General features: G+C 33.8%; 9 protein-coding genes across 9 annotated transcripts; 7 read left to right on the forward strand and 2 right to left on the reverse strand. All coding sequences in view use genetic code 12, as the record gives it.

Annotated features, from left to right (window-relative positions):
- Positions 1-541: 541 nt before the first annotated feature.
- On the forward strand, positions 542-1,861 carry J8A68_002863 (ENO1; the record flags this gene model as incomplete). Its single annotated transcript, XM_049406657.1, has 1 exon — positions 542-1,861. One exon carries the CDS (start codon positions 542-544, stop codon positions 1,859-1,861), a length of 1,320 nt encoding a protein of 439 aa, XP_049263846.1.
- Positions 1,862-3,409: 1,548 nt separating this feature from the next.
- J8A68_002864 (uncharacterized protein) lies at positions 3,410-4,729 on the forward strand (the record flags this gene model as incomplete). Its single annotated transcript, XM_049406658.1, has 1 exon — positions 3,410-4,729. One exon carries the CDS (start codon positions 3,410-3,412, stop codon positions 4,727-4,729), a length of 1,320 nt encoding a protein of 439 aa, XP_049263847.1.
- A 183-nt stretch (positions 4,730-4,912) lies between these two features.
- On the reverse strand, positions 4,913-6,295 carry J8A68_002865 (kynureninase; the record flags this gene model as incomplete). The annotated part of the gene is made up of 1 exon (XM_049406659.1): positions 4,913-6,295. The coding sequence occupies one exon, from the start codon at positions 6,293-6,295 to the stop codon at positions 4,913-4,915; it is 1,383 nt and encodes a 460-aa protein (XP_049263848.1).
- Positions 6,296-6,470: 175 nt separating this feature from the next.
- APS3 (Aps3p) lies at positions 6,471-7,067 on the forward strand (the record flags this gene model as incomplete). Its single annotated transcript, XM_049406661.1, has 2 exons — positions 6,471-6,492; positions 6,655-7,067. 2 exons carry the CDS (start codon positions 6,471-6,473, stop codon positions 7,065-7,067), a joined length of 435 nt encoding a protein of 144 aa, XP_049263849.1.
- Positions 7,068-7,153: 86 nt separating this feature from the next.
- On the reverse strand, positions 7,154-7,597 carry J8A68_002867 (uncharacterized protein; the record flags this gene model as incomplete). The annotated part of the gene is made up of 1 exon (XM_049406662.1): positions 7,154-7,597. One exon carries the CDS (start codon positions 7,595-7,597, stop codon positions 7,154-7,156), a length of 444 nt encoding a protein of 147 aa, XP_049263850.1.
- A 1,368-nt stretch (positions 7,598-8,965) lies between these two features.
- On the forward strand, positions 8,966-11,263 carry UPC2 (Upc2p; the record flags this gene model as incomplete). Its single annotated transcript, XM_049406663.1, has 1 exon — positions 8,966-11,263. The coding sequence occupies one exon, from the start codon at positions 8,966-8,968 to the stop codon at positions 11,261-11,263; it is 2,298 nt and encodes a 765-aa protein (XP_049263851.1).
- A 5,090-nt stretch (positions 11,264-16,353) lies between these two features.
- On the forward strand, positions 16,354-16,695 carry J8A68_002869 (uncharacterized protein; the record flags this gene model as incomplete). Its single annotated transcript, XM_049406664.1, has 1 exon — positions 16,354-16,695. The coding sequence occupies one exon, from the start codon at positions 16,354-16,356 to the stop codon at positions 16,693-16,695; it is 342 nt and encodes a 113-aa protein (XP_049263852.1).
- A 34-nt stretch (positions 16,696-16,729) lies between these two features.
- Positions 16,730-16,975, forward strand: J8A68_002870 (uncharacterized protein; the record flags this gene model as incomplete). Its single annotated transcript, XM_049406665.1, has 1 exon — positions 16,730-16,975. The coding sequence occupies one exon, from the start codon at positions 16,730-16,732 to the stop codon at positions 16,973-16,975; it is 246 nt and encodes an 81-aa protein (XP_049263853.1).
- A 1,563-nt stretch (positions 16,976-18,538) lies between these two features.
- On the forward strand, positions 18,539-19,114 carry CDC42 (Rho family GTPase; the record flags this gene model as incomplete). The annotated part of the gene is made up of 1 exon (XM_049406666.1): positions 18,539-19,114. One exon carries the CDS (start codon positions 18,539-18,541, stop codon positions 19,112-19,114), a length of 576 nt encoding a protein of 191 aa, XP_049263854.1.
- Between the last annotated feature and the right edge of the window lie 944 nt (positions 19,115-20,058).

The following is a 20,058-nucleotide window of genomic DNA, read 5'->3' on the forward strand; positions in this document are numbered from 1 at the left end:
GATGGCTTGAAGGATAAAATTTACTATGTCTTACGATTCTCTAAAGGTGAAAAATTAGAAACCAATTGAAAACACAATTGTGGCTGTTCTGGATCAAAAACGGTGTGTGTGGTGGTTTTACCCTTGTGGCGATTGCAACAATCTGATGATGTCTCGGCTGATGGTAACTGAAACTAAACGTGTAGTATAGTTGTAAAAAATCCTTATTATGGAAGCTCGGGACAATGTGACCCAGTAGTAACACTTATTTTATGTATCAACAAAAAAAAAAAAAAATTAAATTGCGAGTTCCCTGATGTTTTAAAAAATTAATTTTCAATTTTCACTCTCCTCCTCCTTCTCTCCCTTGTTTACAATAACTAACCCCCTTTGTACCGGAAGTCAATTGAATTGAAAAATTCATATAAAAGTTCAATTAATTCTCTATCCCTTTTTTTCGAAAATTTTTTAAATCTTTTTCCTTTTCTTCTTCTTCTTTCTTTCTTTCTTCTTTCTGTAGATCAATTCCAATTGACATCTAAATCACATAATACAATACACAATGGCTATTACTAAAGTTTTTGCTAGATACGTTTACGACTCCAGAGGTAACCCAACTGTTGAAGTTGACTTACACACTGAAAAAGGTTTATTCAGATCAATTGTTCCATCTGGTGCTTCCACCGGTATCCATGAAGCTTTGGAATTAAGAGATGGTGATAAATCTAAATGGTTAGGTAAGGGTGTTACCAAGGCTGTTGCCAATGTTAACGAAATCATCGCCCCAGCTTTAATTAAGGCTAACCTTGATGTTGTTGACCAAGCCAAGATTGATGAATTCTTATTATCTTTAGATGGTACTCCAAACAAATCTAAGTTAGGTGCCAATGCTATCTTAGGTGTTTCTTTAGCTGCTGCCAAGGCTGGTGCTGCTGAAAAGAATGTTCCATTATACCACCACTTGGCTCAACTTGCTGGTGCTTCTACTGACAAGTTTGTCTTGCCAGTTCCATTCCAAAATGTCTTGAATGGTGGTTCCCACGCTGGTGGTGCTTTAGCTTTCCAAGAATTCATGATTGTTCCAACTGGTGCCCCAACTTTCTCTGAAGGTTTAAGAATTGGTTCTGAAGTTTACCACAACTTGAAATCTCTTACCAAGAAGAGATATGGTCAATCCGCCGGTAATGTTGGTGATGAAGGTGGTGTTGCTCCAGATATCGGATCTCCAAAGGAAGCTTTAGACTTGATTGTTGATGCCATTGCTGCTGCTGGTTACACCGGTAAGGTTGGTATTGCTTTAGATGTTGCTTCATCTGAATTCTTTAAGGATGGTAAATATGACTTGGACTTCAAGAATCCAAACTCTGACCCATCTAAATGGATTTCTGGTGAAGAATTAGGTGCTTTATACCAAGAATTGATTAACACCTACCCAATTGTTTCCATTGAAGATCCATTTGCTGAAGATGATTGGGAAGCTTGGGTTAAGTTCTCCGCCTTAGTTGGGGACAAGATTCAAATTGTTGCTGATGATTTAACTGTCACTAACCCAATCAGAATTAAGACTGCCATTGAAAAGAAGGCTGCTGATGGTTTATTATTAAAGGTTAACCAAATTGGTTCTTTATCTGAATCCATCCAAGCTGCTAAGGACTCTTATGCTGCTAACTGGGGTGTTATGGTTTCCCACAGATCTGGTGAAACTGAAGATACCTTCATTGCTGATTTATCTGTTGGTTTAAGATCTGGTCAAATCAAGACTGGTGCTCCAGCTAGATCTGAAAGATTAGCCAAGTTGAACCAAATCTTAAGAATTGAAGAAGAATTAGGTGATAAAGCCATCTATGCTGGTAAGGACTTCCACATTGCTCAAACTTTGTAAGTAACTTTACTAAACAATAAAATTTTACGATATTTAGATATTTTTTAGTTTGATATGACTTTTCTTTTATTGTATAGAAGAATGTAATGGTTTTATTAGAAACATGATTTTATAAACAAGTTGTAGTTTCGTCATTTAAAAGTTTATTTACAATATTCTACTCTAATAGTATTCTACTTTAATAATCACTAGAGATTTTCTCAAGTATTTCAAAGAGTCTTTGGGCTGCTAAATTAGTCTTTTCAAAATTATTGTACAAAGGCAATGGTGCCAGTGTCACAGTTTAAACTACAAATATTTAAAGCTGTATATGCAGGCGTGAAGGGAAAGTGCTTCACTTAATCTTTACTCTCTGGTGGCTTATATGTAATAGCGCTGATATTGGGGGATATGTGATAAGTGTAGACGATATCGAAGTAGTTAATTCCCCACCAATGGCTTAATCATACCGATGATCAAACTTAAGACTTTTGATATTTGCTCTCTTATTAAATCGTTCGAAACGTAATTTGTTGATACTTCATAAAACTTATAAAGACAGAAGAAATGTAGCTTGTTAAATACCAAGCATACTTTAAATAATTTACCCCAAATTACCGTATTTGCAATACAATTCACAATATTATTTATATAAAACTTCTAACAATGGACCCTTGATTACACTTGGCTCAAATCGCTCAAATTCTAAAGTAACGACATCCATGTCGTGATGCCGCAGAACTGACTTTTATATAGGCAAACGTCGTAAGTGTACTGTGACAGCCAGTAGCATGGCCCAACAAACATGGGAGAGAGTTGGATTAACTGGAAGAATTAATTGGCAACTACTACTGGCTCCTCGCACGGGCGAAGTGAAACAATATCGACGGGCCAACCAATACATCAAAGTAATCTTTAACATGTGCAAACACCAGCGGCATCATACTAGAGAAATCGAAGCTATATCCACGGGAGGTATAAAGAGGTGGCATAGCCTTACAAAGAAAGTATAAAGAATAAATGTATAAACTAAGTAATTATATCAAATCAAATCAAAAAAAAAAAAAAGAGAACATTTAATTCGACAAGGACGAACAATTAAAAAAAGACATTTAACTACAAGAAAAAGATGACATGATGATAAGAGTGAACTATACCTAGGCGTAGGTTTCCATAGAGCGTTATCTGCCTGTTTGCTTTATTTCTGTGTATATGAAGTGTATATATAGTTTTGTATAAAAGATAAAGCTTGCACTATTTTTTGTAAAAAAAAAATTATTTTTATTACCAACAAAAAAAAATAGATTGCGAGGATAGTGAAAATTTAATTTTTTAAACATCAGGGAACTCGCTATAAAAGGAACAAGGGAGAACAAAGGGAAAGAAGGCTTTTATAGCAATCACCTGTTTATACTGGAAGTCAATTGAATTCAATTGAATTGAAACATTCATATAAAAGTTCAATTAATTCTCTATCCCTTTTTATCCAAAATTTGTTTAATCTTTTCCCTTTTCTTCCTCTTTCTTTCTTCTTTCTGTAGATCAATTCCAATTGACATCTAAATCACAATGGCTATTACTAAAGTTTTTGCTAGATACGTTTACGACTCCAGAGGCAACCCAACTGTCGAAGTTGACTTACACACTGAAAAAGGTTTATTCAGATCAATTGTTCCATCTGGTGCTTCCACCGGTATCCATGAAGCTTTGGAATTAAGAGATGGTGATAAATCTAAATGGTTAGGTAAGGGTGTTACCAAGGCTGTTGCCAATGTTAACGAAATCATCGCCCCAGCTTTAATTAAGGCTAACCTTGATGTTGTTGACCAAGCCAAGATTGATGAATTCTTATTATCTTTAGATGGTACTCCAAACAAATCTAAGTTAGGTGCCAATGCTATCTTAGGTGTTTCTTTAGCTGCTGCCAAGGCTGGTGCTGCTGAAAAGAATGTTCCATTATACCACCACTTGGCTCAACTTGCTGGTGCTTCCACTGACAAGTTTGTCTTACCAGTTCCATTCCAAAATGTCTTGAATGGTGGTTCCCACGCTGGTGGTGCTTTGGCTTTCCAAGAATTCATGATTGCCCCAATTGGTGCCCCAAGTTTCTCTGAAGGTTTAAGAATGGGTACTGAAGTTTATCACAACTTGAAGTCTCTTACCAAGAAGAGATATGGTCAATCCGCCGGTAATGTTGGTGACGAAGGTGGTGTTGCTCCAGATATCGGATCTCCAAAGGAAGCTTTAGACTTGATTGTTGATGCCATTGCTGCTGCTGGTTACACCGGTAAGGTTGGTATTGCTTTAGATGTTGCTTCATCTGAATTCTTTAAGGATGGTAAATATGACTTGGACTTCAAGAATCCAAACTCTGACCCATCTAAATGGATTTCTGGTGAAGAATTAGGTGCTATATACCTAGACTTGATCAACAATTACCCAATTGTTTCGCTTGAAGATCCATTTGCTGAAGATGATTGGGAATCTTGGGTTAAATTCTTCCCTCTAGTTGGTGGCAAGATTCCAATTGTTGCTGATGATATAACTGTCACCAACCCAATCAGAATCAAGACTGCCATTGAAAAGAAGATTGCTGATACTTTATTATTAAAGGTTAACCAAATTGGTACTTTAACTGAATCACTCCAAGCTGCTAAGGACTCCTATGCTGCTGACTGGGGTATTATGGTTTCTCACAGATCTGGTGAAACTGAAGATACCTTCATTGCTGATTTAACTGTTGGTTTAAGAACTGGTCAAATCAAGACTGGTGCTCCAGCTAGATCTGAAAGATTAGCCAAGTTGAACCAAATCTTAAGAATTGAAGAAGAATTAGGTGATAAAGCCATCTATGCTGGTAAGGACTTCCACATTGCTCAAACTTTGTAAGTAACTTTACTAAACAATAAAATTTACGATATTTCGATATTTTTTAGTTTGATATGACTTTTCTTTTATTGCATAGAAGAATGTAATGGTTTTATTAGAAACATGGTTTTATAAAGAAGTTGTCATTTTATTTTGGTCATATAAAAGTTTATTTACAATATTCTACTCTAATAATATTCTACTTTAATAATCACTAGAGATTTTCTCAAGTATTTCAAAGAGTCTTCGGGTTGCTAAATATGTCTCTTCAAAATTATTGTACAAAGGCAAAGGTGCCAATCTAATTACATCTGGTCTTCTTTCGTCGCATATGATTGCATGATCATGCAAATAAGCATGAACTCTTTCCATAACATTCTTTGCCTTGTCATCAATATGAGGTTGGAAACATATAGATAATTGACACCCTCTTTCTTCTGGATTCAAGGGAGTTAAAATCTTAAATCCAAACTTTGAAGAATCTTGATCACTTTGAGGAGTATAAAATTTAGATTCAGTTAAAAGATCTTGTAAGAATTGTGTTAATTCTAGACTCTTTTCTCTCAATTTCTCAACTCCTCCGACTTTCTTAAAAACCTCTAAAGATGATCTAACAGCCACGGTATCAATCACCGATGGGTTGGATTGCCTATATGAAAGAGCAGAATTTATAGGATCATACTCTTCCAACATCAAAAACCTGTCTTCCGGATTGTTTCCCCACCATCCTGCCAATCTAGGATTGAAATCAGTTTTAGAATTACCTTGAGTGTATCGTTCATGAACAAAAATCCCTGCCATTCCACCAGGACCAGAATTTAAATATTTATACGAACACCAAGCTGCAAAATCAACATTCCAATCATGTAATTTCAAAGGAACATTCCCAACAGCATGAGCTAAATCCCAACCAACTCTAATATCCTCACTTTTCGATTTTGCATAATTTGTAATCTCTTCCATATCGAAAAACTGTCCAGTGTAGTACTGAATACCTGGGAAACAAACAAGGGCTAATTCATCTTGGTATTTGTCAATAACTTGTTTAATATCTTCTGTTTTAAGATATGTTTCCCCCGGTTTCACTTCTACTTGAATTAAATGTGATTCATCAAATCCATGTAATTTAACTAAATTAATAAACGCATAATAATCAGAAGGAAAAGCTTGCTTTTCAAATAAGACTTTAGTTCTGGTTCCTTTTGGTTTATAGAAATGAATCAATAATGCATTCAAATTAGCAGTCAATGATCCCATAACAGCAACTTCATTATCCTTGGCACCAACCACGGGGGCCATTAAAGGTACCACTGGAATATCAATATCTACCCAAGATGTCAAACTTTTATCAGGATGATTGAAATGGGATTCAACTCCACGAGCTGCCCATGCATCCAATTCGTCGGTGATTGCTTTACGTGTACATTTTGGCATAAGACCGAGTGAATTCCCACAAAGGTAGATTGATTCGGTGTAAGGGTCGAAATCGGGGTTGGTGATTCCGAGGGATGCAAAAGTTGGCATAGCAAACTCTTGTTTGTATGTTGGATACTTTGAATCTAATTCTTTGGCTTTAGCGAGTGACATTTGTTAGTGTTGAGTAAGTATAAGTTGAAATCATAAATAAAGCTAAACGGGTTATCCTTAAAATTTGTCGGAAATTTTCACCGATATAATTTCGGCACTTAGAAATCATATCAAAAAAAATAATTAGTGTAACAACATCAAACCACTCACCTTTCTACAGGTTCAACCAATAGTAATGATCCATTCAGTATTGATATGTATGTCGTTTCTTCTTGTTTTATTTGGTTGACTCTTTAGATCAATACTAACTCTACTCAAAGTCAACAATGATGGATTGCCAAGACTAATGAAATTCTACACCAAAGTTGATCTTCCAACCCAACGGCTTCTTCTTCAACAAGTTCATCAATTAATCTCAGTCCGTACCTCACAAGAATGTTCATTTATAACACCACCTTCTTTATTAGAAGATCTAGATGATATTAAAGTGATATATCGACATTATGCAACATTATATTTCGTATTTATTGTCGATGATCAAGAATCAGAATTGGGAATATTGGATTTAATTCAAGTATTTGTTGAATGTTTAGATAAATGTTTTACTAATGTTTGTGAATTAGATTTAGTGTTTGGATGGCAAGTTTTACAAACTGTTTTAGAGGAAATTGTTCAAGGGGGAATGGTTATAGATACTAATATTAGTAGAATTGTCGCCGCGGTTGATGATGCCAATAGTCAGAAGAATGGTGGTATGGCTAGTTCGGCAAGTGGTATTAGTTCGTCAATATTACTGTCATTTTCACGAGATCGTGGGTTTTGGGGTAGGTAGTATATATACATAAGGAGTTTCTGTATCTGTAATTTATATTCGTACACATTAAAAATAATCTATTTACAATGAATGGGGAACTACCTTCACTTTCTAAAGGTAAGGACATCAAACCAAGACCGTTTACTTTGTTTCAACAACTGGGCAGCTTCTTCTTCTTCCTTATTAGCCAATTCAATTTGTTCTTTTTGAGCATTTTGAGCTATAGATTTATTTACAGCATTATAATCAACCAATTGTTGATTCATATTTCTTTGATCCTTTTCAAATGGAGATCCAATAGGACCAGTCATCCAAATTGGATCATTTGAAGCTGACGTCTTTTTCACAATTTCCATGAGTTTTTGTTGTTCTAATAATCTTGCTTCTTTATTTCTTTCATAATTGGCTCTAACTTCAGGTGAAAATGCTGCTATTAATTCTTCGTCAGTTGGTCTAATGTTGTACCATAACCAGAACCCTAAACCGGTAATACATCCCCCTGCAAAATATACTCTTGCCCAACGGTACCATAAAGGTTTAGTAGACATCTTTGATACTGAGACTCTTGGTTGTTTGCTGTTGACCTAAGAGATTGTTCATAATTTTTTTGCTTAGAAAGATCATCAATCATATTGGTTCGAAATTTTTAATTAATCACGTGCAGAGTCACATGATCAATCACGTGATATGATCCTTAGTCACGTGCGTGGAAGTCCTGAGATTTTAATCAGATTTTTTCAGAACAATAGATCATAAATGGAAAACAGTTTTGGTTGCAACTTTTTAAGGATTCGTTAATACTTTCCTTGCAAATTCTAGAATGTTGCAATTAAGTATTAGTTTCAGATAAGAGAAAAATATAGAATTTCCAAACAGTTGATGCCGTCAATCCACGCCCCCCCTGAACCAACGGCACAACTAAATACAGTATCAAACAGATATAATTTGATTTGTTGAGTAATGAAAGGTGGTTGCAAATCGCAGTTATTGTATGCATAGTGAAAGTTCCAGACTTTGTTCATATATCCGAACTGAATATCTCACGATTGAAATCTGATAAAGCAAATCTCAAATAGTTGAAAAGTAACCAATGAGTTTACAAACAATAGAAAAAGAAGTTAAATGTAGCCTTACAATTGAGGCTAAAATATTCCACGGTTAAATTTGATTCATTATTTCTTAATCTTTTTTATTTTAAACGTTAATTAATAATTATGAAACAGTCGATTAATAGTTTAATGTTGTAATCATCAGGAGAAGAAGAATAAATATGAGATGGTTCCAAGGAATAAGTTACAAAGTCAAGGAAATGTAAGGTGCTGTATCACCTGCATATATTGCCAATACAACCTATAAAATAATCTTATAAAAAATATTTTATTTTACTCAACAAAATAATTATTGGTAGCTCCAACCCCTTTTTTTTTATTTATTTAATTATGTAATCTCATCAGATTTTATTTTTTATTTTTATTTTCCCTTTAAAATTTTTCCCTCTTCCTTCCTGCTTCCGCTTTCCGTGTTAAAAATTTTTAAATTATAAATAAACGAGCTATACGACCACTTTTTTTTAACTTTTAATATTATTAGTTTGATTTCATAGTTTTTTATTTACTATTAATATAACATAGCCACTACAGCTACCACTGACTTACGCTCTTTTAGAATACATCATACGTAGTATTCCTACTGAATTACGAAAAGCCTAGTCATATATATATATATATGACCAATTAACTCAATTCAATTGTTAACTTAATTTTATTCAACATAATAAGTTTACACTATTCACACACACATATATACAAAACGCGTATCCTCCTACTTGAGACATAGTCATCAATAATATATACAACTCATAACTATCTACAAATACAATATCCCTTTTCTTTCAACAAAAAACTACATTGTAAAAGATGTCTGCCGACAATTCATCATCTCAATCAAATCCAATTGATAATAGTCAACCACAAAATTCCCAAGAACAACACACTGACAAAAAGGGAAGGTCATCTACTGGTAAAAGAAAATATCATCAAAAATCAAGAAATGGTTGTTCCACATGTAAAAAACGAAGAGTTAAATGTGATGAAACAAGACCAATTTGTAATAAATGTAAGAATTTAAATTTAGATTGTGGATATTTACATCAAGATCCAAATGATTCTGCACATATTCAAGAGAATCCAAAATCTGAAATAAAACATTCTGATGAACCTAAAGTGAAAAAGAGAAAAGTTTCACTGTCTTCCATATCTTCTGAATCATCCAATGAAGCCAATTCCATTCCTGTTGCTCAACAAGCTACACCTTCATTGACACCTAGTCCCAGTATGGCAGCACATGGAAAATCAGCTCCTCAATTTACGGCCAATGGTAGCAGTGCCACCACCGCCGCCGCTAACAATATACCACAAGGACAAGTGCCACAAATTCCTCCTGGTTTATTCCTGAATAATTCTAATAACCCACTTAATGCTTTGGCATCTGGTCTTTTAAGTGCTGGGAATTTAAATAATTTAAATATTGCTCATTTGGTTAATAATTTATCAGGCTTATCGGGTGATCTTGGAGGTGGTCTTGGCAATTTAGCTAGCTTATCTAATTTAGCTACCTTGGCACAATTACCTGTTGATTTAAGTAGTTTAGGGTCACAGATTGATCCACTGATTTTACAAAATTTGGTTGCAACTTTTGCTGGTGCTGGAGGAGCCCTTCCTCATGGAATTATGACTACTGCTGCCAACGTTAATACTCCACCAATAAATTCTGCCGCTTCGCCTCCTGCTAGTACTGTTGCTGCTGCCAATCCTGCTCGTCTTCCTTCAGCAGCTCCTATTACCCCAGCTAGTACTCAAAATATACTCAATGGTTCGTCATTGTCAAATAGTAGTGTTCCAACTCCTCCACCGATGAGCTTTAGTCCATTCACTCAAGCTGGCATTCCACAACCATCTACTGGTAGTAGTCATCTTAATAATGTCACTGCGAATGGACATAATAATCTCCAGTCCAGCAATAATCATATCAATGTTAACAATCCATATGAAAACGCCCAGACCCAAAGAGTACCCAATATTTCCGCCAATACACCAATCACCACCAATCCACTCCAACAACCTCCCTCGGATCCAAGTGAAACCCTCAACATGATGGATTTAAAATTAATGTTTCATTATACATCACAAGTCGCCAGTACAATCACGGGTGCCGGAATTTCCGAAACTAATATTTGGAATACTGATATACCCATGTTAGCATTTGAGCATCCATTTTTAATGCATTCATTACTTGCATTCAGTGCCACTCATCTTTCAAGAACCGAAAAGGGGTTAGATCAATGTGTGACCTGTCATCGAGGAGAAGCCTTGAGATTATTACGTGAGGCAGTATTGAATATTAATGCAGATAACACTGATGCATTAGTTGCTAGTGCATTGATTTTGATTATGGATTCTTTGGCAAATGCTTCATTTCCTTCTTCTACTTCACCGAAATCATTGCCGGCTTCAGCTTGGATTTTTCATGTAAAGGGTGCTGCTACGATTTTGACTGCTGTTTGGCCATTGACTGAAGCTCTGAGGTTTTATAAATTTATTCTGGTTGATTTAGGGGATTTAGGTGATATAATTAATCAAAGAGTGAATTTGGGGAAGAAGAATTTGGATGATACCGATCGTTATTATACTGATTTAGAATGTCATGATTCTGATATTGCTGATTTATATCCTGTTGAAATTGATTCACCATATTTGATAACATTGGCTTATTTGAATAAATTACATAAAGAAAGATATAAATCCGATTTTATATTAAGAATATTTGCATTCCCGGCATTATTAGATAAAATATTTTTAGGATTGTTGATGTCTGGAGATGTTAAAGCTATGAGAATTATGAGATCATATTATAAGTTGCTTAGATCATTTACCACTGAGATGAAAGATAAAGTATGGTTTTTAGAAGGTGTATCACAAGTACTTCCAGTCAATGTTGAAGAATATGCCGGAGGTGCGGGTGGTATGCATATGATGTTGGATTTCTTGGGTGGTGGTCCTGCAATTGTCGATGAAGATTTAGAGGAGGCGATTATGCAATTTGATCCAAGTGGATCATTGAGTAATAAATTAATAGATACAGATAATTTACCAAGTGAAATTACAAGTAGCTTGGAAGTTATGCAAGGTGATAATGGGTTTATGAATATTAAATAGACATGGTTAATACGTTTTGATATAGATAGTTTTATTTATGATAATTAATTTTAATAATAAGAATAATAATAGTTTTGCAGAGACAATCTTTCTTGAAGGTATAAGTTGTCATGTAGAATACGATTTCTCGGATATTGCCAGTGGGAATATAGATCATGTCACTCGTTATATTTTGAGTAGTGATAAAAATCAAAAAAAAATCAGTCAGATGATACTGATAAGAACATCCGTAAAGATTACGATTCATTTTATGATCAAGTAACAAGTAACGAAGATAAGAAATCTGCTGCAACAAAGTTTCAATTTCATAAAGAAGAAGATGAAGAGTTCTTAAATGGATTGCTAGAATGTGTTCTCAGTTAGTCTAGTGTAAATATATACCAACCTGTTGATTCGGCATTCCCTAAAGATACACTGAATAATCCGGAAACTAAACATCGGCTCCAGGGATAGCTACTAGTGGAGATCCAGAAAGAACGTCCTACTATTGGAAGCATAGTACGGATGAAAGCATTACCACCGACCCTGAAAACTCCACATCACGCAATTCAATGGAGAGGCATGCATTGGGGCATAAATAAAGTGATCGAAAATGATTATTGGAGGAAACTATTACAATTAAAACGAACTGCAATCTTTATATTCAACAAGTTAATTAAATCAATATACAGTATTTAAATAATAAAACAAATGAAATAGCAGAATCAACCAATATATATCATCTAATACCAACGGAAAAATGGGAGCTCCCCCCACCTCTTTCCTCTCTCCCTCTCTCTCTCTGCAGCACATTCGAAGCCTATATTAAACTAATGCTTCTCCCTTAATATCACATAAACACTCCATCACACAAAGTAACCATTATTAACGTGAATATTTTAGAATGAATATAAAGTTCCTTTATTTTTTTTTTTTTTGTTTTACATGCCTGCAGTCATGATGGAAGAAATGCATTTACGCACGAGCTAACAGTGTGGGACTCGACCTCTCAGTAATACCCACTAAAACTCCCTTGAAATCATCTGGAGACCCATAAAATCTATCAACGAAGTTAACCGTGCACAAAGCGGATACTTCAGATTGAATGGCAGTGTATTGTCCCAGTGATCCTCGAAATCCATCAAAGAAGTTAACCGTACACAAAGCGGATACTTCATATTGAATGGAATGTGCTGATGGTTGGCATTTGATGAGATCATCATTGATTCTTTCCATCACCAATCTCATCAAATGCCAACCATCAGCACCCCCGTCACCACCACCATCAAATTCCAACCATCATCACCCCCATCACCAATCTCATTAAATGCCAACCATCATCACCCCCTCTCCTTCCACCTCCCCCATCCTGATTTATGTACCACCAACAACATTCAAATTGTCATCCACCACCACCAACATTTAAATTTTTCACTTATATTACCGATTATACAAAATTGAAATATTCTTCATTTTCATTCTAACTTGGATTAAGTCAAACTTTCATTTCTTGGAATCACATTAAAAATTCCTCACACCAAATTAGCCATTGGTCAGATGCCTAATTCGCTATGAAAGGATTTACCCCGATCCATGAAAATCCAGTCCAAACTCTCTCCAAATTGGATGAACACCAACTCTTAATTTGAATTATTGATTATGATATGATTGATTTGAAATAATAGAAAAGTTCCCAGATGACCAACTTAGATCGAAGTCAAATTTTCATCCATTGAAATCAGATTAAAAATCCATCACACGAAAAAACCGCTGGACAAGACGGCTAATTCAGTATGAATGGATTTACCCCGATCCATGAGAATCCAGTCCAACTCTCTCCATATTGTATCATCAAGAACTCTTCCTTTTCATGATTTTTGAATGACTTGGAAATGTAGTAGCAGCATGTGGTTGGTTGTAGATAACGTAGCGGTCGGTTGTAGATAACGTAGTGGTTGTATTGGAGTATTGGAAGGTTGGGAAGAAGTTTTCAATTTTGTTTCTGTGACAGCTTTTTTTTGCCGCCAACTAGACTTCATTTTCTCTCTCTTTTCTTGTTGACATTTCTTCTTTGGACATATTGGATAGCATAATGGTCCTTTTGATTGATTGATGAAGATGAAGGTGGTGTGGATAACTCAATATACGTACTTCTGTAATTGGTGGATTTCTTGATGAACAAAAGTAAAGAAGAAAGAAACTAAGTTTTAAAATTCTAGAATGCTGCAAAAAAAAAGACAAAATCATTTTCAAAGTAAACAATTATTATTAGGGGAAAGAAAAAATATGGCAGCGCAGTGATTTCAAAAAGATATGGTAAGGTAATGATAATCAAATGAAGATATAGAAGAAGTTGAATTGATGAAGTTAATGATGATTATTATTCTAATGGTTTTTAATAAATCCATCTCCTATGTTATCCTCTTTACACTAAAACCATTAAGAAATCAAATACATAATAAAAATATACGAATCTGGACCAAAAATTTTGCACTGTATTTTGTATGAAAAATCGATTTTAAATAGTTAAATAACGAAGGTCAAATGCACCACTTTCTTACCGTTTTCTAATCTCTAAATACCATGATCTTCATATATAGCATCATTAATATACGTAGACTCATTTTGTTATCTTAGCGTATTTTGTTTGTGATTTTTGCAAAAAGTTTCCAGTAATATAAACTAAAAATACTTCACTTTTGATAACCCAACATTTGAACGCCCCGTTGACAAGAGAACAAGTCTAATTATATTAATGATGCAATATATAACTGTTACTACTTTTAAAGACCTAAAATGGGTAAAAACATGTGGTGTATTTGGCCTCTGTTATTTAACTATTTAAAATCGATTTTTAATACGAAAAACAGTACAAATATTGTTGAAATAAATAAGCATTAAAAGCCAATACTTGTAATGAACAAAAGAAATAGTGAGTGATACCAAGGTCGGGTAACGCCCTTTTGAAATACCAAACTGAACAACAAATACACAAAAGTCTCCATACGAACTAATAAATTGTCTTCTATAGTTAACGAATAAAATGAGCAAGGGTTTATATACATACAATATACTAGTAAATTATATTAATCACACATCTCAACTTATTTATAGCTGATTCTGATCTAGAATTTTAAAACTAACAACGTATTTTTGTTCCCCATATTTCTTCACTCCGTTTGTTTGTAGACCATTTCTATGTAGAACGGGTTGCTAGACTTTCTCAAAGGTAAGCCGTATTGTTTTGCTTTCATATCACGTACAACAGTGAGAATTTGGAGCGAGTGATTTTCTAGATACAAATTGTACTAGAGAAATGTTTATTGCTAATGACGGAAGTTGGTATAAGACGATAGATACCTTATTTATTTTAAGTAAAATTGACCTATTATAAATCATAACACAATGCTAAGATCGCTAAATTCAAAGTCATGAAATTCCAACACTTCTAGTTTTATACTACACGGTTAGAAATGATCTTAAAGCTTAAAACTAGTAGCTTCTTAACTTTTAGGTCTGCGTAACTAGAATTTAATATATAGGATATAGAAACTTGCCCAAATGGTTACAATATTGGCTCCAACAAGATCAACCGCAAAGTATGCTTCCATTAATGGTATCAAGTGATGTAATTACGTGAGGTTAGATACGCATAACCTGCCTTATATCCAGGGAGATATTTCAATTAGTAAGAGGATGTACATATATTTCGTTTGCTTGACATTTTTGAAAGTAATGATTAACCCGATTTTTTTTTTGCAGGTTGGGAAAATGCTGCAAAACGGTTGCAAATTCGCCACAAATAAAAAAAAAATATAAATGACAAGGAATTTCTCAATTCTCATTTATTTTGCAACTTTCTCTTTCACTTTCTCTTTCATTTAATCATTGATATAGGGATTTGACATATGTGCTCCTTTCGCTATCCACATCGTATCCAATTATATTCCATCCCTTCATTTCAATTCTAGTCCTTCACTTCATTCCAATTATATTACTGTTTTGTCTTTAGTTTTTTCAGTTAATTTTCAAAAAAAGCATCATTTTTTATCAAGAAATATTTTCTAAATATGGTCTATTGTTTCTTGCATAAAACATATTTTCAAATTTTGTGAAAAAATACTTGTTTTTTGGTGAATAAAAGAAGACACCAACAAAAAAAAAAACATATTCCTCCTTCCCTTCGTAAATCCTTCATTCACAAATCCTTCCCTTCATCAATATTACTTTTATCTATCATCAGTTCATTCCATCATTCTTTCCATACGTGCTTCTTCTCACCTGTTATCTTTCGCTAACCGACTCATTCTTCTTTTACTTCTTGTTTTAGTTTCCTTTTAATAACTTTGATTAATTTTTTTTCGAAGAAAAAATAAAGAAATTGAAAAAAAAAAAAAATAGAATAAGAAAGTTATTTATTTGTTTGGTTCTTCTATCTTTTTCACTAATTTGAGTCGGTCATGTTAATGGGGTCATTATTGTTGGGTTCATATCAAAGACAAAATAATAGCCTACTTGATGAATGTTAGGCTGGAAGCCGAAGTCATATTTGCCTCTCGTTCCAGTCCGTTCCATTTGCAGGTACAAGGGATGGAGTTGCCTTTTATGTGTCTTATTAGCCTCAATCAACGCAAGTTGAAATGAATCATACCAGCTAATATATAGCAAAGATGGTTTCAAATAATTCAAAATAGGACAAGGAAGCCAAATACAAACATATGAAAAAGAATCGAATAGCTTCATCAAAACCACTACCCACTCCCACCAAAACCTCACATTCCGAACGATCATCCAAGAAACAAATGCATTCAAATAAGCCAACACTAGAGAATTCCAAAGGCGAATGGCATCCTAATGTTAATGATGCATTGGTTAACCTCACTTGATCAAAAGATCAAAATCTAGAAATAGAATTTACAAGATATAGTAGAATCCAATGAGAAGAAGAGGAAGAGACCCACTACGATCAATAAGATGGAATATATCTCGGATCAAAAGAGAATCAATATCAATAAATACAGAGGCAGAAGACAGATAAGTTCAATTTGGAAGGATTTATATCAAATTTTGAGAATTACCCCAAACAGAGTAGAAAACTATTGAGTCATAAAATGTCTGACAGTTTGTTAGAAGAATGTGGATTGCGGAGTTATTCTGAAATAACTAAACATGAAAATGATTATAATGATATACATTATAAAAAACATGAGAATCGGAATATCGAACAAAATTCCTCAACCGAACTTGACGAGTTTGTGATTGGAGAGAGTAGCTTTAATGACCGCAGAAAGCTGATCGAGTCCAAACGGGCACATGTAAGATATTTGACAGAAGTAGAGAAGAAACAGGATGAAATTAGGAACCTATTGGCACAACAGCAGAAATTCTATAATGAAATCAAAACTAAGTTTGACTCAGATAAAATAAGTGATCATAATGAGGAAATTAATTGAGAGTAATAATTTCATCGCAGTTGATGAATCTCAGATGGATGCATTGATTGTAAAGTTAACTCTGACGGATATTACCAATAGGAGTATAGATGATAATTTTGATGATCTTTTGGGTATTGATAAGAATGAAGAGAATCAGTCAGATGATACTGCTTACAACGCTGCTAAGGATTTCGGTTCATTCTTTAATGAAGTGACAAGTAAAGAAGAGAAGAAACCTACTGCAGAGTCAGACAAACCAAAATTTCGTCTTCATAAACAAGAAGATGAAAATTTCTGAAATGGATTGTTAAAGTAAGTTCTCACTTAGAGTAATCAATATACTTTTGTAAAGCGCGTGTCAATAACCTGTTGGTTCTGGGTGTCTATCGCTAAAGCTATCGCTGAATTGCCTGGAAATTCAACTTTATATCCAGAATGTCTACTAGTGTAGATCTAGAAAGAACATCTGACGGAGGCATAGTACAGATGAAAGAATGAAATTCCATTGTCGTGGGAAGCATTCATTTTTCTGGTTCTTCATACACCTAGAAGGTTTCTATTCGACATAAGTGATCTTTTTTTTTAAAATATAAACCATCTATTAGTTTCAGAGAGTAAAGAAAGATAAAAAGATTTTGCAACCATAAAATTTTTTCAAATGTGTGTCTCCAGTTCGCCTCAGATTCAAATTTGTCTCTTCTTTCGTGGTCCCACTTCACTGAACTGCCACATGCGAAAAGCCATTCAGTACGAGAAAAGGCACGAGAAAAAAAAAATAAAATGGTTGATTCCAAAAGCTTCCCCTATTTCTCAAATTATTGAGCATTATATATTCAGAGTGGTTATATTTAAACATGGCCATTCGTCAAATAGATCGATTTGATTTGGCAGAACAAGATCCTTTGCATGTAATGTTCCTAATGTCAGTCACTTTTTCTCGTTAAGTAGAGATGTATAACTAATAATTGTATGTCGCGTGACGAGTAAATGGTGGGGGGGGTTGCAATTTTTAGATTGTATTGCATTTTCGGAAATGCTATCAGGGGAATATCCGTATGATTTTTAACTGAACCAGGGCAGTCATTTTTGTTGTTGAATAAACTCTCACCTGACAATATTCAACACAACTATTTGGCTATGGTTATATGATTCATCTATCCTGTCATTTCCATTCTACTTAGCTATTCAAATCAAATAATTAAATGGAAAATATTTTTACTTAAAGTAGAAAATTGTTAAAATTTAACTCTCTAATTAATTTTCGATTGTCTTTGTTTTTTGCCATGGGGAGATTCAATAAAGAAGAATAAGTTTAAATTAAATTTGTTAGAGATAAAAAAAAATTTAAGGAGAAACAGTGGTAGAGAGATTTACAATTAAAAAAAAACCATCAAAATTTAAAACAAAAACATTTTTTTTTTTGGCTAAATCAAAGAGTGAGTGCGAGAGAGAGAAAGAGAGAAAGAAAAAAAAGAAGTTTAAACCGTTGAAGTTTTTTTTTGTGAATTTCAATACTTTCTGATATAATCAAATAATCAACTTGTTTTAGTCATTATCATTCTTTTGTGTGTGAATCAATCCATTTAGAATCATCATAAGAACAAAACAATCTTTTTCAAATTCAAACTTCAACTCAAACTTTAGACAATCTTTTTCATTGAAATAATTTTACTGTCTTTTTTTTAATTTAATTTTTGGTTGATTTTTTTTTAATTCAGTTTATTATTACATACCCACATTTGAATAACAACAACGAATCAATTTTTCTACTTCTGACAAAAAATTTGATTTGATTTTTTATTTTTAACCAATTTTTGATAAACATCCCATAATAATAATAATAACATAGATTTCCTACAGTATGCAAACCATAAAGTGTGTTGTTGTCGGTGATGGTGCCGTTGGTAAAACTTGTCTTTTAATTTCATATACAACAAGTAAATTCCCTGCAGATTATGTTCCAACAGTTTTTGATAATTATGCAGTTACAGTCATGATTGGTGATGAACCATTCACATTAGGTTTATTCGATACAGCAGGTCAAGAAGATTATGATAGATTAAGACCGTTATCTTATCCTTCAACTGATGTTTTCCTTGTTTGTTTTTCAGTCATTTCCCCCGCGTCATTCGAAAATGTTAAAGAAAAATGGTTTCCTGAAGTTCATCATCATTGTCCTGGGGTACCTTGTTTAATTGTTGGTACTCAAACTGATTTAAGAAATGATGAAGTTATTTTACAAAGATTACATAGACAAAAATTATCTCCAATTACTCCAGAAATGGGTGAAAAATTAGCTAAAGAATTAAGAGCAGTTAAATATGTTGAATGTTCTGCTTTAACTCAAAGAGGTTTAAAAACTGTTTTCGATGAGGCAATCGTTGCAGCTTTAGAGCCTCCAGTTATTAAGAAATCAAAGAAATGTACCATTTTGTAAAGAAAGCTAGAGCAAAGAGAGAGAGAGAAACAACGACAAGAAAATTGGCGATTTTGAATATCCATCCACCCCCAATTAAAACTTATCAAACATATCTATACACAAGCATTTGAGAGAACTTCCGATGAAATCTTATACAATAAATCGATAACAAGTATTGAATAATTTTCTAGTTCCCATAATAATCAATTTATCGATAAAGAGGTTTCTTATTTATTTTTTTACACAATATCTCAATACAAAAGGCTTGTGAGTTAATTCTCTATCTATCTCATACAACAATTACTATTTTATTGCCTTCTTTTTACGTTACTTTGGGTTCTTTTTATTCTTATTATTATTATGATGAACTTTTTCTATTACATAAATACGTTTTATTCAATTTAGAGATGTAAACTAATTTTAACAAGCTATTGATTTCTTGTGGAATCGTAGATTTTCTTTAGGCGGATGAGAATTTTTCAACTTCTCGATAGTTGTAAAGATGGATATCACGGACCTTGACTCTACAACGATCTATTGAGATCTTGTCCCAATGAGGAAACTGACTCACTATGCAGTAATGTTACCGAGCCTGTGGTTGATTGATACTCACAACCCTATCTCGTCTATCTTATTCTCTATTGCTATATTGCTTTGCTATCTCTCTGGCAGTATGATCTCTTCCGTCTGAGAAAGGGTGTTTTCCTTTACCTGGCAGATCCATTGTTCTTATGCGTTAATCGAAAGTGCTACTTTCATACCTACATGCTATTTTTTTCAGCAAAAGCTTTTCTTGTCTTTTGTTTACCTTATCTTACTACACAAAGTTTGTTGTCCCTATTAACATATTTCCATAGTTTCTAGGATTATAATAATGAATTTCATGTCTATATATTCTTTGCTAGACTTGGTTCTTGTGTATTCAGTTCATGAGCTTGGTTCGGGCCATCGGAATTTCGTTT

The sequence above is a fragment of the Hemisphaericaspora subhashii genome (genome assembly GCF_019202705.1).
Source record: "Hemisphaericaspora subhashii strain CBS 10753 chromosome Unknown scaffold13, whole genome shotgun sequence".
NCBI classification, from domain to species: domain Eukaryota; kingdom Fungi; phylum Ascomycota; class Pichiomycetes; order Serinales; family Debaryomycetaceae; genus Hemisphaericaspora; species Hemisphaericaspora subhashii.